Source organism: Schistosoma haematobium, chromosome 6 (genome assembly GCF_000699445.3).
Source record: "Schistosoma haematobium chromosome 6, whole genome shotgun sequence".
NCBI lineage: Eukaryota > Metazoa > Platyhelminthes > Trematoda > Strigeidida > Schistosomatidae > Schistosoma > Schistosoma haematobium.
The window spans coordinates 3,301,672-3,323,773 of record NC_067201.1 but is presented as its reverse complement, the minus strand read 5'-3'; the positions used below and the strand labels follow the sequence as shown (position 1 = coordinate 3,323,773).

At 36.0% G+C, this 22,102-nt stretch overlaps 1 protein-coding gene across 2 annotated transcripts in view; it reads left to right on the top strand.

Annotated features, from left to right (window-relative positions):
• The first annotated feature begins 8,468 nt into the window (after positions 1-8,468).
• The window catches only part of MS3_00000565 (uncharacterized protein), a 46,607-nt gene continuing 32,973 nt past the window's right edge, over positions 8,469-22,102 (top strand). For both annotated transcript variants that reach the window (XM_051208281.1, XM_051208280.1), the window contains exons 1-13: positions 8,469-8,578; positions 8,614-8,672; positions 8,711-8,740; positions 8,773-8,832; positions 8,871-8,991; positions 9,027-9,062; positions 9,100-9,251; positions 10,089-10,371; positions 12,651-12,914; positions 13,602-13,705; positions 15,993-16,126; positions 18,991-19,114; positions 20,553-21,194. In XM_051208281.1, the coding sequence (XP_051065288.1) occupies positions 8,563-8,578; positions 8,614-8,672; positions 8,711-8,740; positions 8,773-8,832; positions 8,871-8,991; positions 9,027-9,062; positions 9,100-9,251; positions 10,089-10,371; positions 12,651-12,914; positions 13,602-13,705; positions 15,993-16,126; positions 18,991-19,114; positions 20,553-21,194 (2,025 nt within the window). In that variant the 5' untranslated portion in view covers positions 8,469-8,562. The remainder of the gene's footprint in view (positions 8,579-8,613; positions 8,673-8,710; positions 8,741-8,772; positions 8,833-8,870; positions 8,992-9,026; positions 9,063-9,099; positions 9,252-10,088; positions 10,372-12,650; positions 12,915-13,601; positions 13,706-15,992; positions 16,127-18,990; positions 19,115-20,552; positions 21,195-22,102) is intronic.

Here is a 22,102-nt window from a genome sequence, read left to right as displayed (position 1 = left end):
GTGCTACACTAGACTCGCTGTACAACAAGGTACAGCATGGTGGTTTCTTCAAATAACTAACTGATGCGTAAGCAGCTGCTCTATAATCAATCTCTGGAGCAATACTGAACAAATGTAATTCTAGCTTCACGTCAGGTTCGTCGATTCTCTTCTTCATCCCTTGGGCCACAGTGACATGACCTAGCCGATGCATATAACTCACCCAAATTAGCCACGTGGACATGTATGGCTTATTGAGAGTCTGATCCCAGCCTATTTGAAATTTACATAATTTTTGCAAAAGAAGTTTGGTCGTAAGGCAGACTGGAGCAATTAGACCCAGTGGATCGAACCGAGGAGAAACAACAGATAGAATTCCTCTGCTTGTCAAAGGCCTTTCCAGTGCATCAAGGTAAAACTTAAATACATGCCTTTTGAAGTTGCATTCTACAACTAGATTTCGATGAGCGGTATCGCAACTCATTGACATTTCTACCAAAGATCCTCTATTACATACATCAGGTAAGATAGTCCTTAACTTTTCCGAGTTGGTAATCCGTTTCTTCAAATTGAAATATCCTCTACGTAATAACTCAATTATCTGTTTAACAAATGTCTTTGCCGTATCACAAGCAGAAACGGATATCAAACAATCATCAACGTTGTAATTGTTCTCGACAGCATCCACGATATAACGATCGTAACCATCAGAGAATTTTCGGGCTGTCTTGTTCATGGCAAGGTTCGCATAAAACGGCGAAGACGTGACACCAAAAAGATGAGAGGTTATCTGAAATTAGGGTGGTCCCTCTAACGTCTGTACCCTGATAGTATGATTAACAATTCTCTTCCTAAATCCCGGGCATGATGGCTTATCATTTACGCCGTTGCTCGTCGAGTCGGTGTGCAGCAGAGAGTGATGTCTATACTCACAACTGTAAACGTTACAGCGCCTTGTCATCTTACATTCATTAACCTTATGTCCTTGTCTAGAACAGACAAAACAGATACCCTTGCTTTTTGCGTGAGACCATCGGTCTTGAACTGTAAGCGCTAAGAACTGTGGACATTTATAAATAGCGTGGTCATAGGAACACATACGGCATTTAGTTTTCGCTGTCGAACTACTCCCCCGCTCCGATTGCACGTGACATTTCGTCTCTAAGTTATGTCCTTTTCTTGAACGACTCGCTAACCGTCCAAATCTACTACAAGCTACTCTCGCACGAGATCCGATAAACTGAGTGAGCTCTTCAAACGTCGGCTCTCTATCATCTTCAGTCAAGTTATCCACCCAATCCGCCCACTGGGCTTGCATAGGTTGAGGCAGGAGTCTCACTATTCTTTCCAAGGTAACTAAAGAATTCAGATCAGAAGTATAATTCATCTGTTCCAAGACCATAGCACAATTTTCCATCCTAATAGCCAAGTTTGATAGTTGCTCCCCGTCAGTATAATCAAAATTTACAGCATCGAATAAGTCTTCTAAAGTTTCTCGAGCGATTACGTGAGACTGTCCAAAAAAACGTTTTAGGATTTACCTTGCCGTCTTATAACTAGTGGATGCTTCCATCATGACACAACCCTCAATAGCTGTTTTTGCCTTGCCCTTACAATAGTGCATCAAATAGAGTAAAAGTTGGCTATCATCAGTGACTCTTGATGCTACATAAGTCTCAAATTGCCTTATAAACTTCTCATACCCTCTTGGCTGTCCATCGAAATAACTCAATTCAACCTTTGGCAGTTCTAGACCTACAACAGACGCTATAGGCTAAACGCTCTTCCCTGATAATTCAAGCCTTTGCTCCTCCTTTAAACTAAGATTTTTTGCGTCATCTAACCTCGAATTAAGACTAGAGTCACTATCATGATAATCAACCCTATCTGAGTCTGAACCATGACACTTAAGGACATCAAAAGGCACTTGCTTTGTAATAGGGGATTCATCATTAACATCGACGAGCTTTGAGCTTGATTTCCTTCGACAATTAGTTGGCCTCACAGACGAACGATCAAATATTTCCAGAAACGATTATCAAAATCTGCGAAACGATTGCCAAACGACTTTGACCAATTAATATTTGTTTAGAACTGTAGAATCCAAACTACGGTTTGGACTGCTGAATTGCCTCTCAAGTAGGTTAGACACGCGCCCTTGCCTGTCAAAATCAAAACAAGTAATCGGGTAAATAGCGGTTCTAAACAAATATTACCACCCGGCTATTCGACCAATAATTGTTCAACCAATCAAACCAGTCACAACAAATGAACGCTATTCTATCCTGACTGGATAGAACACACAAAAGGAGGGGCAACTCAATATGGCTGCCGCCACGAACAAGTATCAAGTAAAACAACACAGATGCAGTTCGGGAAGAAACGCAAAAACTTAGTGAAGGCGTAAGAAAAATAAAAACTACAATAAAAAACATAAATATTGACAATTCAAATGTGATAAAAAAACTAACAATGTACAGCCAAAGGGACCAATAGGAACAAAGTGCAAGTATATACATCGAGGGATTTTCACGCACACCAAACATTCAAAACGGATCTTACAAAGGTTGCGTCTCGACGTGCTACTAATGGTCGAGAATAGATCCACTGAAGTTGTGGGCTTCTGGAAATCGCAACCCTATGTAACTCTGGAATATCTGAGGCTTTAATGATGTTGCTGAACGACATCACCTGTTCCATATCTGCTTTCGGTGGCATATCTCATGGGGGCAGATAAAGGGTGCAAGAAAAAGAAAGGACGAGTAGCAAAGCAGACAATGTTCATGAAGGAATGCTTAAAGTATGTTTGCCCAGTCTAATTCTCTTTTATTAAGGTATTTATTAAGCAAGAGCATTCTAATAGGTTGAAGAAAATAAGTGACAGGAAGTTGGAGATGAGAGTCCATATATCGCTTTGTAGAGAAAAATTAAATTATTCCTTAGCCTATGGTGACATCGAGGTTCTAAAGAGAGGAGCTTACTCCTATCTGTGTAATCGAAATAGTAGTTGATTCCTAGCAGTTGGCGTGTGAAGCGTCTTTGAACGTCTACTCTTATCTTGTCTGTGGTATTCATATTAGAGAAGATAAAAGAGCAGATTTCAAGGGAAGGTCGTACACATATTTTGTAGAGAGTAAACTTAGCCTTTGTTGTGAAGAAATTTCTCGTTATGAAACCGATTAGCTGTCTAAATTTAAAAATAAAAAAAGAGGCATGTTTTTCAAAGTTCAGGCTCCCTGTGTGCTTAATTCCTAGATCATGTACTGATTTGAGTGTCTGTACTCTACCTTTATTTAAGTAAAGTTGTAGTTCATAGGGATGCTTTACAAAGTGCATGATCCCGCACTTTTTGAGGTTAAGTGGTAATTGTCATTTTTCATTCCAGATAGTTAAGTTATTGAAGTAATTTTGGATCAGGGATACACTTTCTTTTGAAGTAGAAAGCTCAAACACTTCTGAATAGAGCCACAGTTACAAAGATAACTCAGGGGAAGGTCTCATAGCACCAAAATTACCCAAGAATCCTTCGCGTACCGTTCAACTACTGATGAAAAGTATGCTCTAATGGCGAGTTAGTCATTGAAATCAGATGGGAATGTAAGAATATTGCCTGATATACCACTTTCTGGGCAGAATTTTATCAGGAACATTCCTGAGAAGTCTCACGAGACGTTCTTCGCGGAAAAAATATCGTTGTGAAAGGCGTGCTAGGAAGAACGTCCCCTGGTTATGGAGACTCCAGTATTCGGGAGTGGAAATTCATCAAGCTGTCCTTGAACCTCAAAAATATATTGTGTGAACAAGTGGTGAGACTAGCCACGAGGGACGCATTTCTAGATCCTGGCTGATGACGGTAACCTTCACATAATCCTACATTGTGTTTGCCAATCTTGAAGCATTTCGTGCCATGAGACCACTGTTGCCAACCAGAATATACATGCATTTGGATAGGCCACATAATGCCATGATCAAGCACAAAAGCAAATTGATACTGACAATTCCACTTGCACACTATCAAGAGCATGAAAAAAACGTGTATAGGGAAGGGCCATCAACTTGTAAAACCCTGTGAAGAACCTGTGCATTCACATAAGGGTTAAAGAGGTAAATAGAATAGGAAGTTAAATAAAGCAAGAACAAGAATAGTTGCAGAATAGTATGAATTCATAATATTTGGAGGTTTCTCGTCAGCTGCTTACAACCAAATATGTTATAGAATTTTATCTTGAGATAAGAAATAGTGTAAAACAATTGACATAAATGAATGTAAATGACTGGAATGACAAAGGTTTACAATAATAACTATATATATATATATATGCAAGAAAAGGTCAGAGGTTAATTAGTGTTAAAATTAAGAAAACAATTAAGGATGGGTTGTGTAATGGTTTAGTGGAGTTGTAAATTGTGTGATAATTTTAGAGGTAGTGAAGGATTCGTGGAATTAAGCAGTGATAAAATAGGTTACATAATAAGTGAATGTAATTTGAAGAGCTAACAAAATTTAAGAGGGTGAGTGGGCGGAAATTTGTGAATGAGAAGTTGGTTTACGAGTTCGGTTATAGGGGAGGAGGGGATTATAACACAAAATAAATGTCTTAAAAATAATTAAGATTACGCAAATAACCAACAAATAAAATAAAAATAAAGAATGAAAATAAAATGGATTACCAGGGTCATAATAAGTTAACTACTGTCTCTTTCTGAATACATAAATCCAGTTTAAGTTTTCTTATCGCGATCGTTTCAGCAAAACGGAGAACAACCGTGCCTGTTGGTCTACTGATAATTTTAAAGGCGTGCGGAATATTGATGGTATGCTCGGTGTCAATTAAATGCCGAGCTATTGCACTATTGAGAGCCGTAGTCCCTTTTAGCCTCAAGGTTTTTGGAACATGCTCAGAAATGCGAACATGTACCCTTCTCTCAGTTCTTCCAATGTATGTGCTGTGGCACGTACATGTGAATTGGTAAATGCAGTTGGCTCTACCGAGAAAAGAGGACTTGTCGATTTTAGTTTGTTTGAGAGAACAGTTCGTTTCCCATAATGTTTTCAGTTTAACTGCTGGATAGGCCACTTTTATTGAGGAATTTATTCTGTGATTGATTATTCCAGTGACTTCATCTCCTTTGGCTCCACTAGATTCATCATCGATAATACCCAGAAAGACTTAACAGATGCGATAGAGAAGCGTCTCTTAAAAAAGTTGAGAGAACTCTATAAGAAAAATCTAATAGATTACCATACGTATAACGAACCCGAACCGAAAGGGTCATAATTTATAGTTTATTCTGAAGTAACAAGATGTTTCACGAGGCATGTTGGTTCACAGGTACGATCAAATTGTTAAATATGTCACACGCTTTATTGTAATAAGTTACTCAATTGAGTTGAAATGTCACAAAGAAATTTGGTCATAGAAACAAGCGGAAAACAATTCTCACATATGAATGTAAATAATGTCAGTAAGACCTGAATGATCAATATGAGTACTGGCGCTCTTTATAAATGTTGCGTTTTTGACGTGCAACTGTTGGCCAAGAATCAATCCAAGTAAAATTGAGAGTTTCTGGAAACCGCAACGTCGTTTCCCTCTGGAACATCTGAGACATTAATGATGGCGCAAGAAGTCATCCTATTCATATGTTTTCTGTTGCATATCATGAGGTGACTGAAACGGAGAGCAAAAAAGAAGGGATGAGAAGAAGAGCAGACGATGTTTATGCCTATTGAAGTTGAGTCATTTGTGATCGGATAAATTAGGCGTGACTAATTAGACCCATTCTCTCTAAGTAATTTTAAAGCAAGAGCATCCTAATAAGTCAAAGAAAACAAGCCTAATTATGATGATGAATGTTTAAAGAACTGTATAAATGGAGGTGGTTTAAAAAGAAGCCGAATGTTTGGGATTATGTTAAGTTTCAAAATATATCACAGAAAACAGTATTCGGATACGCAAATGGCTCTCTCCTTTCTGTTTCTGATTTTTTCGTCGATGCTATTTCAGCTCATTTTTATATTTACAAATTTTGTAGGATCATGCGTGGGCTTCATTTACGCATAATCATCCCGTTTTGCCTGTAATAGGATTTCTCGGTATGAAGTGGACCCTACTCAAGTTTACAAACATGAGTCGAAGAGGCGATTCGTATAATATATACGCTTCAATAGCATTGGTTAATTATATCCTGCTATACCATAAGGATCCATAATTTAACAAAATGTTCTGTAGTATAGGCGTAAATTAATTGATGTCGTCTTCCAATCATCGTGCTTGTTGGTCACTAACTCCACCCTCCCTCCTCCTGTAACGTTAGGTTCTCTAACATTTGTGGTGTGCATGAACACTACTTCGACCTAAATACCACGCTGAACACCTCTTTAGAATCCACTATCTTTACCAGTTCCATGTTACAAATGAATCAGACAAATAAAGCTTATGTATTGTGGGTTAGATTTCCATTTACCATATCACACTGCTATGAAGATAAATAATGGTATATGTTATAAAATACTGGTCAGATTACATGTGGTCTAGAGATGATAAGGATAGATAGCATATCAAAGAATATGTGAGAATAGTTTGGGATTGCAAGATTTCAGAGTAAGACGGTAAGTAAGCAAACCAAACGTTAGAAGGAACTCATAAGAATTTGGGATATTATGAACTTCTTGTGATCAGCCAAGGGACATGGCACTTCTCAGCAAAAGTGATGTGTCTTTGAGCATTATTGTTATACACAAATAGCTTGTGGGTACATGATTGTTGTGAAGGAACCATTTCAGGTTTCTTCAGAAATTCAGTAATACACAAGTTTCAGTAGTGTTGGCACAATATTTGTCATATAATAAAAAGGTTCCGTGTAATTGAGAAGAATATTGAGTTGACTGAAATGAAGGAAATGGAGAAAACAAGGGAACAGAAAGGAAGATTAGGAATCTGAATTTTAGGGTTAGGAACATAAGGGCATGACTTATAATGAATGGAAAATAGAAGAAAAGGAACTATGTTTCATTCGGTCATACCTATACAAATGACAATAGTTGTCCGTTATATTTATAATCGGCCTAGATAGTGGGAGGTCCATACTAAAATGCCTCATTGATGAGTGGGAGTTCAGGGAGTAGTCGAACGTCTGATTTATGACACATCATTTGCACAAAATAGTGTGTTCGGTTCCTAAGAATCAATAGGAGTATTCACAACAAGACGGCATCAAGTATCTATCTGCGACGATTAAACTAAACACTTTTAGAAGCCAATCAAAGATTAACAGTCATCTACGGAGTAACACAGAAACCTTAGATTTAGCAAAACGCAACCTAATTGTCGATGGCCTGGCATAGTGCAATAACGAAACTACATAATGGAGGTAAGTAATGACTGAATTCAATTAATAAAAGCTTAGACAAAGAAGAATGGGGAATGTAAATCATGTTTACAAGAGTCCCGAATAAAAGTTAGAACATAGGATAAAGCGAAAGAATAAGTTAATAAAAGTATTGTCCAATAAGACACTTAAGAGTGATTTCAGAGTATTCTTTCTGCTATGATTATTTCCACTTAAGTCAATGTACATATTTACCGATAATTATGGATACACAATCGGTCGGCAAAACTTCAATATTTTGGGCAGACATAACACAAAGAAGACTGGAGAATTTTCGGAAACTTGGCATTCAGATTAATCAATAATCAAGAAACATTTTAAAATCAACTCATTTCATGGATACACATAGTATTAAAAATCAGGTTTAAGGGACGGACAATATAAAACAGTGGTTGGCCAATGATAAGACAATGGTTGAAAGAGTTAATCACGGTTGCTAACGTCAAAATGAGCCGTCATCCATGAACAAAATGGTTCTTATAGTTCACTTCTATACATAAATATTGTGCTGATTGTGTTGACCTGAAGAACGATGCCTTAGTCTGTTGGTCCTACAAAGAAAAAACCAATAATTTAAACTTTATGGTCATTTACCCCCAGAGTTATCCATGTCTATGATTCGAAACTAGAGGAGGCTCTTTTTTACAACACTAAGTTTACGAGCTGTTTTACTTTGTTTATTAGGCTCCAAGAATTTGTATAGTGAATTGTTAGTTTTGCGAAACACTTTTCCGTACCAAGCAGAGTGATTTGGTGATATGTATTTTAAAACAATTCGTCTCTTTGATAAATTCTGATAATGCAGTGAGATGAAGTCTATCAGAATCATGTGATATATCGACACAATAAATTTCGAACAACTTGTTAAGGCCTACCTTTAACCTGTCTAGTTGACGTTTTAACAAATATATGTGTGATCAGATTGTTCGAAATGTATTGCGAAAATGTATCACATAATTCTGATAAACTTCGTCTTCTCATTGCATTGACGATACTCATTTCACCAACAAATTTTAGTTTTTCTTGCCTAACATGTTTAGGTACCCACTACTCAACAAAGATCCTGTTGAACAGAAGCTTGAAGCGCTTGGACAATGATAAATGGCGCAAAACCCATCAAGGCCGTTTGTAATGCAAAGGGTATACTGTGGCATAAAGTAATCAGTATAACAGTACTGAGGGTTGCGCGTAATGGATATAAAAGCCGGTGTGTTTTCAAAGCTTTCGGATTATTTTTTTCAGAGTTGTTTTTCTTGGTAGTGAAGCTGTTAGAAGATGAGGGGTGTGATATTGCGGCTGAGGTAAGGGCTATTTTTTTTCTAAAGTTCCGACAATTTAGTCTTTGAAAAGATTCATTGACGATAACAAAGTAGGTTTGTTTGTTTCTCGTCAACTGTTTAGCTGTTGCCTTCTCGTATCAACACTGTCGGTGTCCCATTTGACAACACATTTGATAACTATGTTTGTTGTATTTCTAATTATGATCATTATTGTTGTAGAATAGCCTTCACAATCTAAGCAAGCCGTCTGTTTTGGTTGAATATTACCAGCTGCTGGTAAAGTTAGTGCATGATAGTAACAGATGTGCTTCCCACCTAAAAACCCTAATCGGAATTCAAAGTAGCCTATCTTAATTTTTAATTAATCTCTTTTAGATAAATTTGAAAAGGCTTTCAGCACAAGGCGCACAGGTTGCTTGTTTTAAACACTTATTTTATATACTTTTAGATCTTCATATAGTCTCGGAAGATCACAAAAAATTACGGAGGCCTTTAATAAACCATTTACATCAGCATTCAAAGCTGCAGTTCCACATTCTTGCTCACCGTACGGCAATTTATTGTTTAGAGTTTGATAAGCGTGGGAATTACGCTTTCACAGTAGGTTTAACAATGTTTTGTTCCTGCACAAGTTTAATTGAATTATTTCGGTTTGTTAACTTCACGGGCTTCATTGTTTTATAAGTAATGCACACTGTTTCCAGTGCTCTTATTTCAGATACTTGAAATGAGTACTGAGCAAAATATTTATCAAGGTTGTATCTTTTTATAAATAATGTCGAGGGATTCTTTAAAACTCGGATGTTTACCTCTACCCATTCAACAAACTACTTCTTTGATTGGCTCTGGTGTATCATGTTCTTTAGTTTATATTTAAGTACTTACAAAGATAACTAGACCGATTTGTTTGGGGTTGTCTCGCAGCAATAGAAACGTCAAACAATCTGAAAATAAATCAAATATTTCTTATAGAATATAGCGTTGGTTGTTTGTTGCGTCCCCATATACTCCACTGCGTATACTTTTGTTAACCGATGTGTTTTCTTTACTCCGCCAAACTATTAGGCTTTTTGACGTATGGTCTCAATTCAGCTTGGGACAAAATTAAATTGGTAGAATGCTAGTAGTTTCCGGATTAGGATATGACATTAATCACTAAATTCATCGACAGTTAGTATGATACGTCCATGGAAGCAGCCTTTCGGCTGAATCTTGTAGAGTAGTCGCCATCATTCTACCACAACTCGGACAAGGTTAATCATATGACTACATGCACTGTATTATTTGTTTGCAAATCATTTGACTTTGTCTTATCACAAAATCAGGCTGACCGAAATCCCAGTGTTTATTAAGCTACTTAGTTTGATTGTGGTCTTTAACAGTATTTAATTATTGCGAAGACATTTTAATTTTCACTTCAATGTCCCATTGTTTCAGGGATCCGACGATTACACCATTAAAATCTGGTCTGTAAAAGGATCAAGTACACCGTCATGTACCCTACGCCATACTCTTCGAGGTCATGTTGCTGAAATAATTGAACTAACTGTATCTATCGATAACCATTTGCTCGCATCAATAGATTCAAACTGCTGTCTAGTAATATGGTGCCTGAAAACTGGACAACCAGTAGTAGCTGTTCGTGGATCACGTAATAATCGGGTACTGTCTGGTCTCGCTTTCCTCAATGTACCTAAAAAATTGGGGCCAATGAACAAAGGTAAAAAGTATCAGATTGCCTATTAGTGCTTTCTTCGTCTCAAAGTGTTAACTTGTTGTTCTAGACTGTATGATTTAGTCAGTTTTTTCGTTTTTGCAACCCATCCTTATTTTCTCGAGCGGAAATAATCGATGTTTTTGATAAAAATTTGACCTTAGTTTTAATACGTTTCACAAGCTAAATTGCGTACTGTCACTTTAAAATGAAGAGAATTGGCTTATGATGTTAAAATTGATCTTCCAGGAGACTCAATCCTGTAGATCATGAACATGAAATTGCTCATATATGAGGGAATGTGTGATTTATGTAAAGTGGGCTAAAGACAAAAAATAAAACAGGTCATAGGTGGATTATAAAAATGTTTCCTTATTCGTGAGTAGTCTAGAATTAATCACTGTCAAAATCAGGGTTAGTGATGATTCTGAAAGTAATCTTGGTAATGTTAGAATTTGGCTGATATATTTACTTTGTTCTGTTTATGGTTGGCAAACTTTTGGGCGTCAATGACTTGATATCGGCTAAATATCAAACGGAGTTAGGTTTAAGGCTGGCTACCGCTTGTAATCATGGAGTTCCTGAAGACTCCTCATGACTGTGAGGCAGGTTGGTGTAATCCAACAAACTACGACTTTGATAGATGTCATTAAATCCTTGCATCAGGAAATCTCACAAGCCTTGCATAAGGACCGAAAAACTTGATTCTTAGAGAGTGCTAATGAGTTGGAAGCAGCGACTGTCTTTGATAACTTATAGAAGCTGTCGCAGCTCGTTTGAGCCAATAGCTGAGAATTCTCATGTCAGTTAAACAATTTGTAATGTTGATGTTATGCTAGCTAGTAACATCCGAAGCGTCTCGGACATTGGCTAGAGTTATTCTAAGGAAAATCAAGTTGGTCTGTTACCCCAGAAACATCGATCAAACCATCCTTTTCTCCCCGAACGTTAATGGCTGATCTACCCAACAAAGTAGAGGTTCACAAAGGACTTCAAACTCTGAAATGCTGTAATTCATGAGGGTCAAATGTTCTACTTTCAACCCTCTTCAAGGTTGTGTTGAAAAAGTGCTTGAGAAGTCTACTGTCATCTTAAAGGATCTTTATACAAACGTTAGGCAAAGTGGGGGCATGTCACCTCTCAGTTGTCTCAATCTAGCAATGGTATCAAGTGGGATTGCCGAACCTCACTATTCCTCCCAAATTTTAGGAAGGCACCTCTATAGGAAGTAGGTAGTGGCGGTGGTGTTGGTGTAGAGGTCTGTTACCTCCTAACAAACGTTTCAACCTTGGACAAGGGGATGAAATCGTCTGACTGTACAATAATACACAATCTATACAAGTTTCACCTAATCAGTTTGCAAGTGTTCGTAAGTATAGCATATAATTTTCACACTCTGAATGGAAAGTACTTTTACAGGGCTAAGAGAAGCCTGTATCCTCATCCATTGCATGTGGTGACTCGTTAAAAGTAGTCGTAAAGTACACGTGAGTGTATCAAATAATCAGTTTATTGATAGGAGTGGTATTGTTTTAATCATATAGTGTCAGGAATCACAACTAATGAACTTCAAAATAGTTACTGTTTTGCAATAATGTTGGCTGTCACTAGTAAAATCGTAGTTTTGAGAGTACAAAAGAAAGATAATACATCCTTTTAGTTGACTAGCATTAAACTAGTGATTTGTACTTGTGGAATGTTTATTTTTCTGTACTAAGACAAACCCTCGCACAATATATTTAACTCAGTCAGATTGTTTAAATATCGATATTAACGGAAAGTAGTCGTAATAACAATGGGATTAAAAGAATCGTGGAGCGTGTAAAGAACGACAGATGAAGGACATGCGGATTATGGATTTGATGTATAGTTTCCATATTTTACGAAAGCATTATAGTTTTGCATTAAACAATAGGTTGGTCTTCCCCACCTGGGTGTTCGTTCACTACAAAACTTCATATCCTCATTATAAGAAGTGAACATCACTTGCTATTTATGAACTAAGGATGGTTTAGAGATGTGTTCCAGATAATTGTAAATTTCCATGCTTATAGTCTTGTAAACGTTACTTATATTTACTCACCAACTAGATATAACCTGGTTTTCTGTTTTGGTTCTAAGTTAACAGCAGCAGGTCATTGAGACGATAAGTCTGTTTGAACTGTTGAGATAAAACTTGGTTATTATTATGGAGTAGAAATATCGTAAATCAATTTAAATTAAGCACAGCTACTTCGTGAAGTTGACTAAGTATCATTAAGCTAAATTTTGCAATTTTTTTATAGATTCATCGAATTCGAATGATGTTAATCATCCTTCTGGTATGCTCATAGTATCATCCTTTGGTGGTTATCTTCACATCATACCTTATATTCACACCGTTTATCATGCTCATCGTGACGATGAGTTCGGTAATGTAGCTAATCATTCTGAAAATAGATGGATTTGTTGTGCTGTCCAACTACTTCCTACGATTCGTTTTACAACAGCTCCTGAAGGTACACCAAATATATATTGGCCATCCATTGCATGTATTGATGTCAGTCCTGGTGAGTTGACCAAATAGTTTTTCTTTATTGATTTTGTTACCTTTTAAAACTAAGTTGTTGACTAGACTTTGTAATAAGTATAACATTGGTTTTTAAATTGATACTTGCATGCAATTATGATAATCGAGGTTGAAAGGAAAATCTGTATTGCTATAGGACTTAAGCCCACATCATCTTGGCTTAACTTTTTGCCTTCCATCAGTATAATCATTAGGCATAACAGTCAGTGATTGAAGTAAGATTATTGCTTAATTAACGTTTTTACAGTCCAGTCAGTAGGCCACGTAGTAAGTTACTGAAAGCTGCTTATCTAAATCCTTCAGCAGCCCTAGGTTTTCTTTTGACTCAGCTCAATAAAAATGTTTACCGACGAAGTTAACTGACAATCATGGTGTGTTGCGTATCTTCTGGAGCTGGACTTTGTTTCACTTCATATGAGAAAATATTAGAGCTATGGATTTAGTCTGAAGTTTCATACTGAGGTAAGACGACTGTTCTGTGCTTCTTAGTCTTCAGTCGTGGTCTTACTTATTCTAATCTTTGTTTGGGCCTCACTACGAATAAGAATATTTATGTTTTGTGCAAGTAGGCCTAATGTATTGTGTACCCGTATTACTTATTTTAAGACTATTTACAATGTATAATTTGAATGATTCTTTGCCTTGTATTATTTGTTTATCATTTAAGGTGGACTCTTAGTTGCAGCCGGTTGTTCAGATCAACGTATTCGTTTGTATCAGTTCATGAATCCACTCAAACCCGAACCAGCTGGTGTACTGGCTGCTCATGAGGTAAGTATAAAGTGTTATGTTATAAACTTGGAATGTTATGCTTGTCAATTTTCTGTTGTTTGTTCTATATTGACTTTGTTCATGTGTTTATGTTGTTAATGGAAGGTTATAAAATTGTGAATCGTAAGTATTCAAGATAAAAAATCATTTCCTTTGCATACTTTATTCCTCTCCAAAATCACCTCATATTTTATTGTGACTTTCTTCAATCATATTTCATTTCCTCTGCTGTTTTTTTTAAAGAAATCACAATAATAGCGATTATTGTAAAGGCTCAAGACATAATAATAAAATTACTATATTTCAATACTGTATGTTTGGTTACGATGAAGAGTTTTCAGCATAGAGGTGTAATACTGTAACAAATTCCTGCCATATTAAGGTTTAACATGTAAACACATTAAAATATGTGTAAAAACGTTTTCCAACGGTGACGAACTGCCATATGCACCTGTAACGACAATCGTTGATGATCATTTTAATTCATATGACATTCTTTTCACCACGCATTATATTTGATACATAGAATTCACTGTATTACCATTCCCTTTTTCCTAACAACAAACAGACATGAAAGTGTATCAGTTCTTCTGATGACTTCATTTGGATTTTGTTCTAATTAGTCTCAACGTAGGTTATAAACTTTTTATAAAATATCAAAAGTAGATGCCATTAACACCTACCTATTCATTCAATACAAATGTAAAACAAGAAAGTGGATAGTTGGAGCAGTGGTTTAATGATCAAGGTGTCTGAGTTTCAGTCGCTAACTCGCAAGTTCAAACCCCACCCCACCTATTTTAGTCTGAGCGATCTCATTGTATCATTAACCCCTATATTCTGCCTGTGACTCGTACCGAAGTACCTGCTAAATGAGTTAATTATTATTTTATCTATTCACTACTACATACTTGGAGAAAAATGACCTAGGATCTGTTCTCTTCATATTGCACCAAATCCTCTGACATTTCATAGTCTGTTATTTTAAATACATAAGCAAAGCTTACTTTTCTTTCTTTAATTCATACTATTAGTGTTAATTATTATCTTACGATACTAATTCTTGTTAACTTATTTTATTTTATTCACAAAATCTGGTATAGCGGGGCATCAGAATTTATACGTCCCACACAAGTGAGCTGGAATACTGGCCTTGTCTCAAAACCCAACCAGGTGGCTTTCTGAGGAAACCATTCTCAGAGTTTGTGACCTAGAGGTCTAATCCCCAAGTCAGTGAAGAAATTTCAGATGCCATCCCACGGTAGCCGGCGATCAGAATTAAGTTAATATTGCCATTCGTTTCCTCAGGACACTGGGACTCATGTGTACCATTGGTTTAATAACAGGGTTTTCCAACTTTCCCAAATGCCCTGGTACGGCCTAGGGTGGGGGGAGTCAGCTCTTCCTCTCGAAATGCTCTTACATGGTCACGTGAATACGAACACTGCCAGGAAGTCCTATTCACTGCCTTCTCGTCGCAGGGGTGTTGTTCACGAAATCGAGAAGATGAGAAGCGAATGTCTGGCGCTTTAACCGGGTCGGTGGACACGGGTGTCCAACTAGGGGGGTTGGAAAACCCTGATTCCAGACCAACGCTGCAGATGGGCTTTTGGATCCTGAAGGAACAAATGGCATATGAACATATTGTTGATCACCGGCTACCATAGGACTGCATCTTCTGACGTTGCTCTACTGCCTTGTGAATTAGACCTCTAGGTCAAAGGCTCGGTCAGTCGCCTCCTAAAAAACCATCTGCTTCACTTAGGGCATCCGGGCAGTATCCTAGCCCACACACAATTCCAGTGACTTGTGTGGCTCATATGTATTCGGTGCCCCTTTGTACCAATATTTATGTGATCAAATAAATAAATAATCTTTTGTATCCGTTAATTCAGTTTAAATTTCGTACGTTCGCTTTTTGTCCTCTTACTTTCGTAAGTACCATGCATTCCTATCGCGTGAAGGCTGTGAACTGGACTTCTTTGATAGTGGCTATAAATGCATAGTTGTATGTAAACGTATCACAACAGCGAAGGAGCTGTGTTTTTTCACCCCAGGTCGTACCAAAATCTAATCTACCGTAGCTTCTCACAATGATTGGGTTTCATAATTGATTAGAAGAATCATTAAGAACTCATAGTTTACTCATTTTAGAAATCAAGTTTTGTATTTTCAGTTATTTTTTGTTTTTCTGTATTTTACTATCTTTTATCTATTTTTTACTTAAAAATCAAATTTTAAAAATCACACGTTGAAAAAACTGACAAACTACTGTTCAAAAATATAGGAAAGTGTCAATAGCGTAGCATTCAGTCATTCTGGATTAAAATTGGCCACCGGCAGTTCAGATGGTGGAAGTTGTTGGCTTTGGAAATTTCAAGCAGGTCAATGGAGAAGTATGACGTTACTATTTCGTAAAAGGTACTTTTGGGATTTTTTATTACCAATTGTTCTAGCTGTTCATTTTAACAGTAGTTTTCTCATAGATTATTTATTTTATGCACAGGATTTATTGCTCATAATTCAATTATCTTCAGTGGGTTCAACACTATAATCTCTGTCTTAACATTGATCAGTTTGTTTGTCATTCTAATCCGTTTGAAACTTAATAGCTGGAGTAGCTGTTTCTTGAAGACTTTACTATACCAGAATATAGTCGACTACATAGAGTAGTGTAAATCAAAACTACTTTTTTGTCACAATTCCACATGATCATGTTTTTTCCTAAGGCAAAACGTGTTGAAATGTGATAAGCGCTTTGAATCACTTCTGTGTATATTCCATTCTGTTGAATATCCTCCATCTGAATTCAAACTCTGGAAAAAACCGCATGAACGAAAAAGTTAAAAATGGAAACTAAAACAACTCAGTTATGTTGTTTAGTGGGACACTTATGGAATTTAGTTAGGCAACAGCACATGTACTCCATGAAATATTAGTATCCGTAATCCATTTTTCCAAAAAGAGAGGGTATCTGTATTTGCTCGGAAAATCTAAAAAGTAAGAAAAGTATAAAGTTGCACAACACCTTGTCTGCGTTACACTCTAGAGAAATAGTAATCTTAAGATAATATTTGTAGTGTAATTCATGTATTGAGTTCACGCTGACTTACCTCACATCTAGTTACACAGCTTGTTTGCAGGCTAGTGATAACACTCTTCTAGGCAAATAAAATTACATGCAGTTAGGTTAGAACATGGGATCTACTCATCGTTAGAAGAGTGGTTTAACCACTAATTATCTATCCTTTTGAGCTGATAGATTGTTGAAGCTTGATTGTCATCTATGAACTATTTTAAAATAATGGAAGAAACTTACATTTTAGGTGTTACATTTTCTGAGGTGAATGGCTTGTTTGTGAAGCTTTTTTGCCATTCTGAACAACATATCGTGAGGACATAATTTAAATAGAAATGGGCCTTTCAAATTTTGTCCATATGCACCAAATAACTTCATTCTGATAAGCTTTTTATCGATTGGTTGTATTATCTTTGCGTTCCCATTTTCCGCTAAATCTTTTGTTCAGTTGACCTTTAATCATCTGTCCCTAATTCTTACATTTACACAATCAGATTTGCAATCATTGTTGTATGAATTGATATAATTGGCAGCGTGTCATGTCTTTTCACTGCTAATTTATGTTCATGTGTACATTGGTGAAGGTGGGTGTGCTTTTTGTCCGACGTAGTGAGCCCAATAGATACTATTTTGTGGATAGTGGTTCACTTAACCTCCTTATCTGTTGTACTTTTTCTCCATAAAATGCAATGAAGTTGTGTTGGGTTGTAAACGAAAAGCTTCTGAGGGTTGAAAAAATCCATTTCATAACCGTCTTCTGTAAAAATGGCTATCCATACAACTTCGCCAAAGATTGTCGGGAAAGTAGACGTGTCGTCACAAAATCACCCTCGAAACTCGATTATCCTACCGTATATGTAATTCATTTCAGAAATCCCTGCAAGGGTTTTGAGACCCTTCGAATGACGTCCAAGATGATAATGAAAGCTTCTCGGTCAAACAGTTAAGCTCAGAGAACACAATGTTACCAAAGATAAGATGTAAAGTGTGAATTATTTCATTGGACAGATATCATTAAACAACAGAGTTTCACGCCCGTTAAATAGTTTCAAAATTGCCGTTTAATTATAGAATAAGAGATTCAACGTAGTAATCATCTTTTTGACAGCTATCTTTGTTATCACACTGTAGTGTTGTTGTATAGAAGTATTACAGTTACTAGAAAATGTGATTTACGGTTTTATGAGCAGGACTTACGTTTCTTCCTGTTTGGGGTTCTTCAACTGGATGTACCTGCATCACTTTTGGACTCGAACCCAGTACGTTCCGCTCCAAACGCCGTGTTATCCACTTCGCTACTAAGTCCAGATAGCCACTAGCTTGTGCAATGGGGTGAAGTTTTAAATAGGACGAAATTCGCGTCCTAGATTCCACTGTTAGCTACTATCTACCTTTACTTATATAATGCTTGAGACTCGGGACAATATCGAGGCCATGCGCAGGATGCACATATGCCAGTAAGAGATTGGTCAATTATAGTCCTAAACATCAATGGGAGGTTTCAAACAATCAATACAAGAATGAATTAAAATTTACGGTTGTTGTTGAGTTCTGTGTATAGGTACGAAACAGCAGTTTGTTAGTAGTTTTATACATCATTTCCCATTGGTAAATTTGATGAAAACAAGCACGATGAATGTAGTAGACTAACATGAATTCACTTACATTTCACGGTTGCTCTTCAGCTGATTACAAATTAGAAATTGGCGTACATATTTTACATACTATGATATCGTAAAATAATAAATATATATTTTTTGTTATATCCCGATGAGTGGAATAATTGCATCTCTGACGTTTCATGACTTAAGGTAAGCCACTTCTTCAGAGTAAATATTTACGAAACGTCAGAAATACAATTTTCCTACTCATTGGAATATATATGAAAATAGCACGTCCAACCTTGGCATGGATACCTACAAATATCGGAAAAGTTCTCATCAATAAAAACTCATGAAGAGTAATAAAAGTATAGAAGAACTAGAAAAGATGGTTCCTATGTTTACGAACAAATCACAAAATAAAATGGATTCATGTTATTCTGTTATATTCATGTAGTGTTTAATACTGTGTCAACAGGCTACGAAATTGATTATTCCTACTTTTATTAAAATTAATGATTTTCTAGATGGATTTATACATAGAATATACTTTTTGTTCAGTGACATTGTGCATAATTGTTTCTGTATTTTATGAATTATTTCAGGGTGAAATGTCGACCTTGTCTTTTAATTTGGTCAATACATGATCAATACTTAATTGCTTCAATGAAGAATGGATCAGTTTATATATATTTTGGTCATAGTGGGCAATTGGTCACCATTATTGAAGTAGATTGAATTTATACATAACGTTTTATGAAATTTCATTATTTATTTACATTGATACTTTTTTTTTTAACCGGACCTAAATATTTCTTTATTGTTTGCGGTAATTAGTCTTTTCCAAATCTCATTATGTGGTCAAGTTTTTCCTCATCTTTTCTCAGTCATCGATGTAATTTAAGGTTACTCTGTCACTTAAGTAAGTTCCTCATTGTTAGTGGAAGTACTTTCTTTTTTATATTTCGAAGAAAAAATTTCAGAATATTTCTTATAGGTTATGGCAAAAAATGATATGAAATTAATCCACAGTTTCTGAGAGTCTTATATCAACCTGCTCCATCTTTAGTACCGTCTTGATGTTGGTTTAGCTGTAAAATGTTGAGTGGCCTTTCTGTATGTTTATGAAACCTGACATCTCCAAAATAAAGATATCCAATGACCCTCTTTATCTGATCATCCGAAGTATTTATGTTATCACTTGGCAACACTATTAATGCTGAAATTCAGGAATGTGTGCTTAGAGGCAGTGATGATAAGTCGATTAGTGTCACCATTTTGTGACACCAACTTCAGTGATTTGGACATGTTTTTGCTCGCATCTACTGGGATCACCGGGTAAGTAATAATGAGGTTAGACGCAGAGTATTAGTCTAAGCCATGTTGGTAGATGCAGACTACTTGGTTGGTGTCCGCGTGACTATCGTAACCAACGGTTGGAGACTCTGGGTGATATGGCTCAAAATCGATCACAATGGCGTAGTTGCATACACTCTCTATCTTCCCTTAAACTAAGATTAAAATTGCTTCATATCTTTCTTTCTACGAACTAATTCCTTCTTCCTGTACTATGTCATTATATGCAATCTTTCTTTTATATATTACTACCATTGAAGTAACTACTTCTATGAATCTGGTATTCATCTTGTTGTGCTAATGAGATGTAACTTGGATCGATGCACATATGTACCTAGTCCTACATTGTAGCTGGCTGAATGACTGACTGACATGTTTTGCAAATGTTATTCTAGTGGTTTCTACATTGTTCATTAATCACCAATTCTAGGACTGCATAGAAAATCTGAAAGGCGTTCAGATTATGACATAAAGCCGCGGCATTATAGAAAAATATGTAGGATTAATGACAATTATCAACCCATCACGATTTCTCTTTGTTTATCTCCTCACACGTTTATCAATTCTTATTCTGTATAGCCTATATTTTTGATAATTGTACCAAAGTTTACTTGTAGTAAATATAACGTACATTTCCATTATACCAGATAATTTCTTGTTTATATTATTCTTTCTAAATTAGATTAATTAACCACTTCAATAAAACATTGCTTATTCATTTCTCTTTTGAAAGACAATACCTTAAATGTTTTATGTATCCTTAATAGTTCTAATTTTCATTTTTTATGTTTCTAAAAAAATGCCAACCAAGGGACATGAAGGTGCAATTCACGCTGTATCACCATCACCATTTGATGAGAATATTTTAGCTACAGGTGGAGTTGATGGTCGTTTTCAACTGTGGAATATTTCAAATCTTCGACGTTTTCAACAAAACCCACAACATGATGAAGATAATCACCAATCAATAGATAAACCTTTATTATTCCATTATCGATTTCCTCCTGGTGATTTAGATATCATACAAGGATTAGTATGGCGTTTTGACAATCCACCAGATGATCAACCTATATGGTCTGGTGCAAATACAACTGCAGTCAATCGTAGAACTACTCGTGATAACCTACAATTATCTGCATTAGATCCGTCAAATCACACAATTGATTTGCTAACTGACAATACTACTAATAGCACTATTAGTAGTAGTAACAATTATGCTAATAGTGCATCTTCTCATCGTGCATTGACAGGATCTCGTTCTCAGTTGAATAATACTGCTACTAGAACAAGTTCATTGTCTAATACAAAAATGCAAAGGATAACCGCTTGTCGTGCAATACCTACCATTGAAGGTGTTGGATTTCTTGTGGTTACTAAAAGTGGTGTTATGTCTTTATTCTCTCCGGCAGACGAGTCTACAACAACTGGTTCATCATGTAAATATAATATTCAGGTAAGACTGGATGTGTTTATATATTACCTAGTTTTCTGCTTATTCAAAAAGACAGGGAGGCATAAAGCATTATGAATTTACTGGTTAGTTTTCACAACAGAGAACTATTTAAAATCTTCAGTCTTATAGTTAAGAATCTGAATAATGTAGTTATTATTTATTGGTCATTCACTCCTTTATTGTTTAACTAAATTAATGGCTACTAAAGTGTTTATTAAATCTTAATTGTTTACTTTATTACAAATATATTTCTCTATGGCAACTCGAACTGATGTACGTACGTACGAAGTTCTACGTTGTCTCTGACTGACTAGGATATCACCAATCAACTTACAATAGTCTCTTTTTTGCTTATTAGACTTCATTATCTACATAAATAACAAAGTTTTTGACATAAGTCTGTTGTTTATATTCATCAACAATTACAAGACAATTTATAGATACGTAACTACAATAGAAATAAAAGTCATAGAAATGTATTTAAAAGAGATGTATTACAAAAAAAGAATGAATAAAAGTTAACAGTGAGAAGTATAAATGGATATTACTAAGCTAATGATGTCATGGAAATAAGAGAGAAATGAGGGAATCTATTACACTGTGACCTATTAGAATTCGTATAACTTATAACTTCTCTAATTATAGGATACGATTAGTTTATAGATTCTAATCTAAAAGTTTGCATCATTTTATATAGTATACCAGAATAATGAATGGCTGTACAAATGAATATTTTATGATGATTGAATTTCATGTAAACTTTGTACAACCAAGTTGTACGCTATTCGACTGCGTATTGTCTCGAAGTAACGTAAATAAGTGACTAGATAATTATATACAATGAATTTCTCAGTCAGTCAGTCAGTAACAACGCAAAACTTCGTACGTACGTACATCAGTTCGACTTG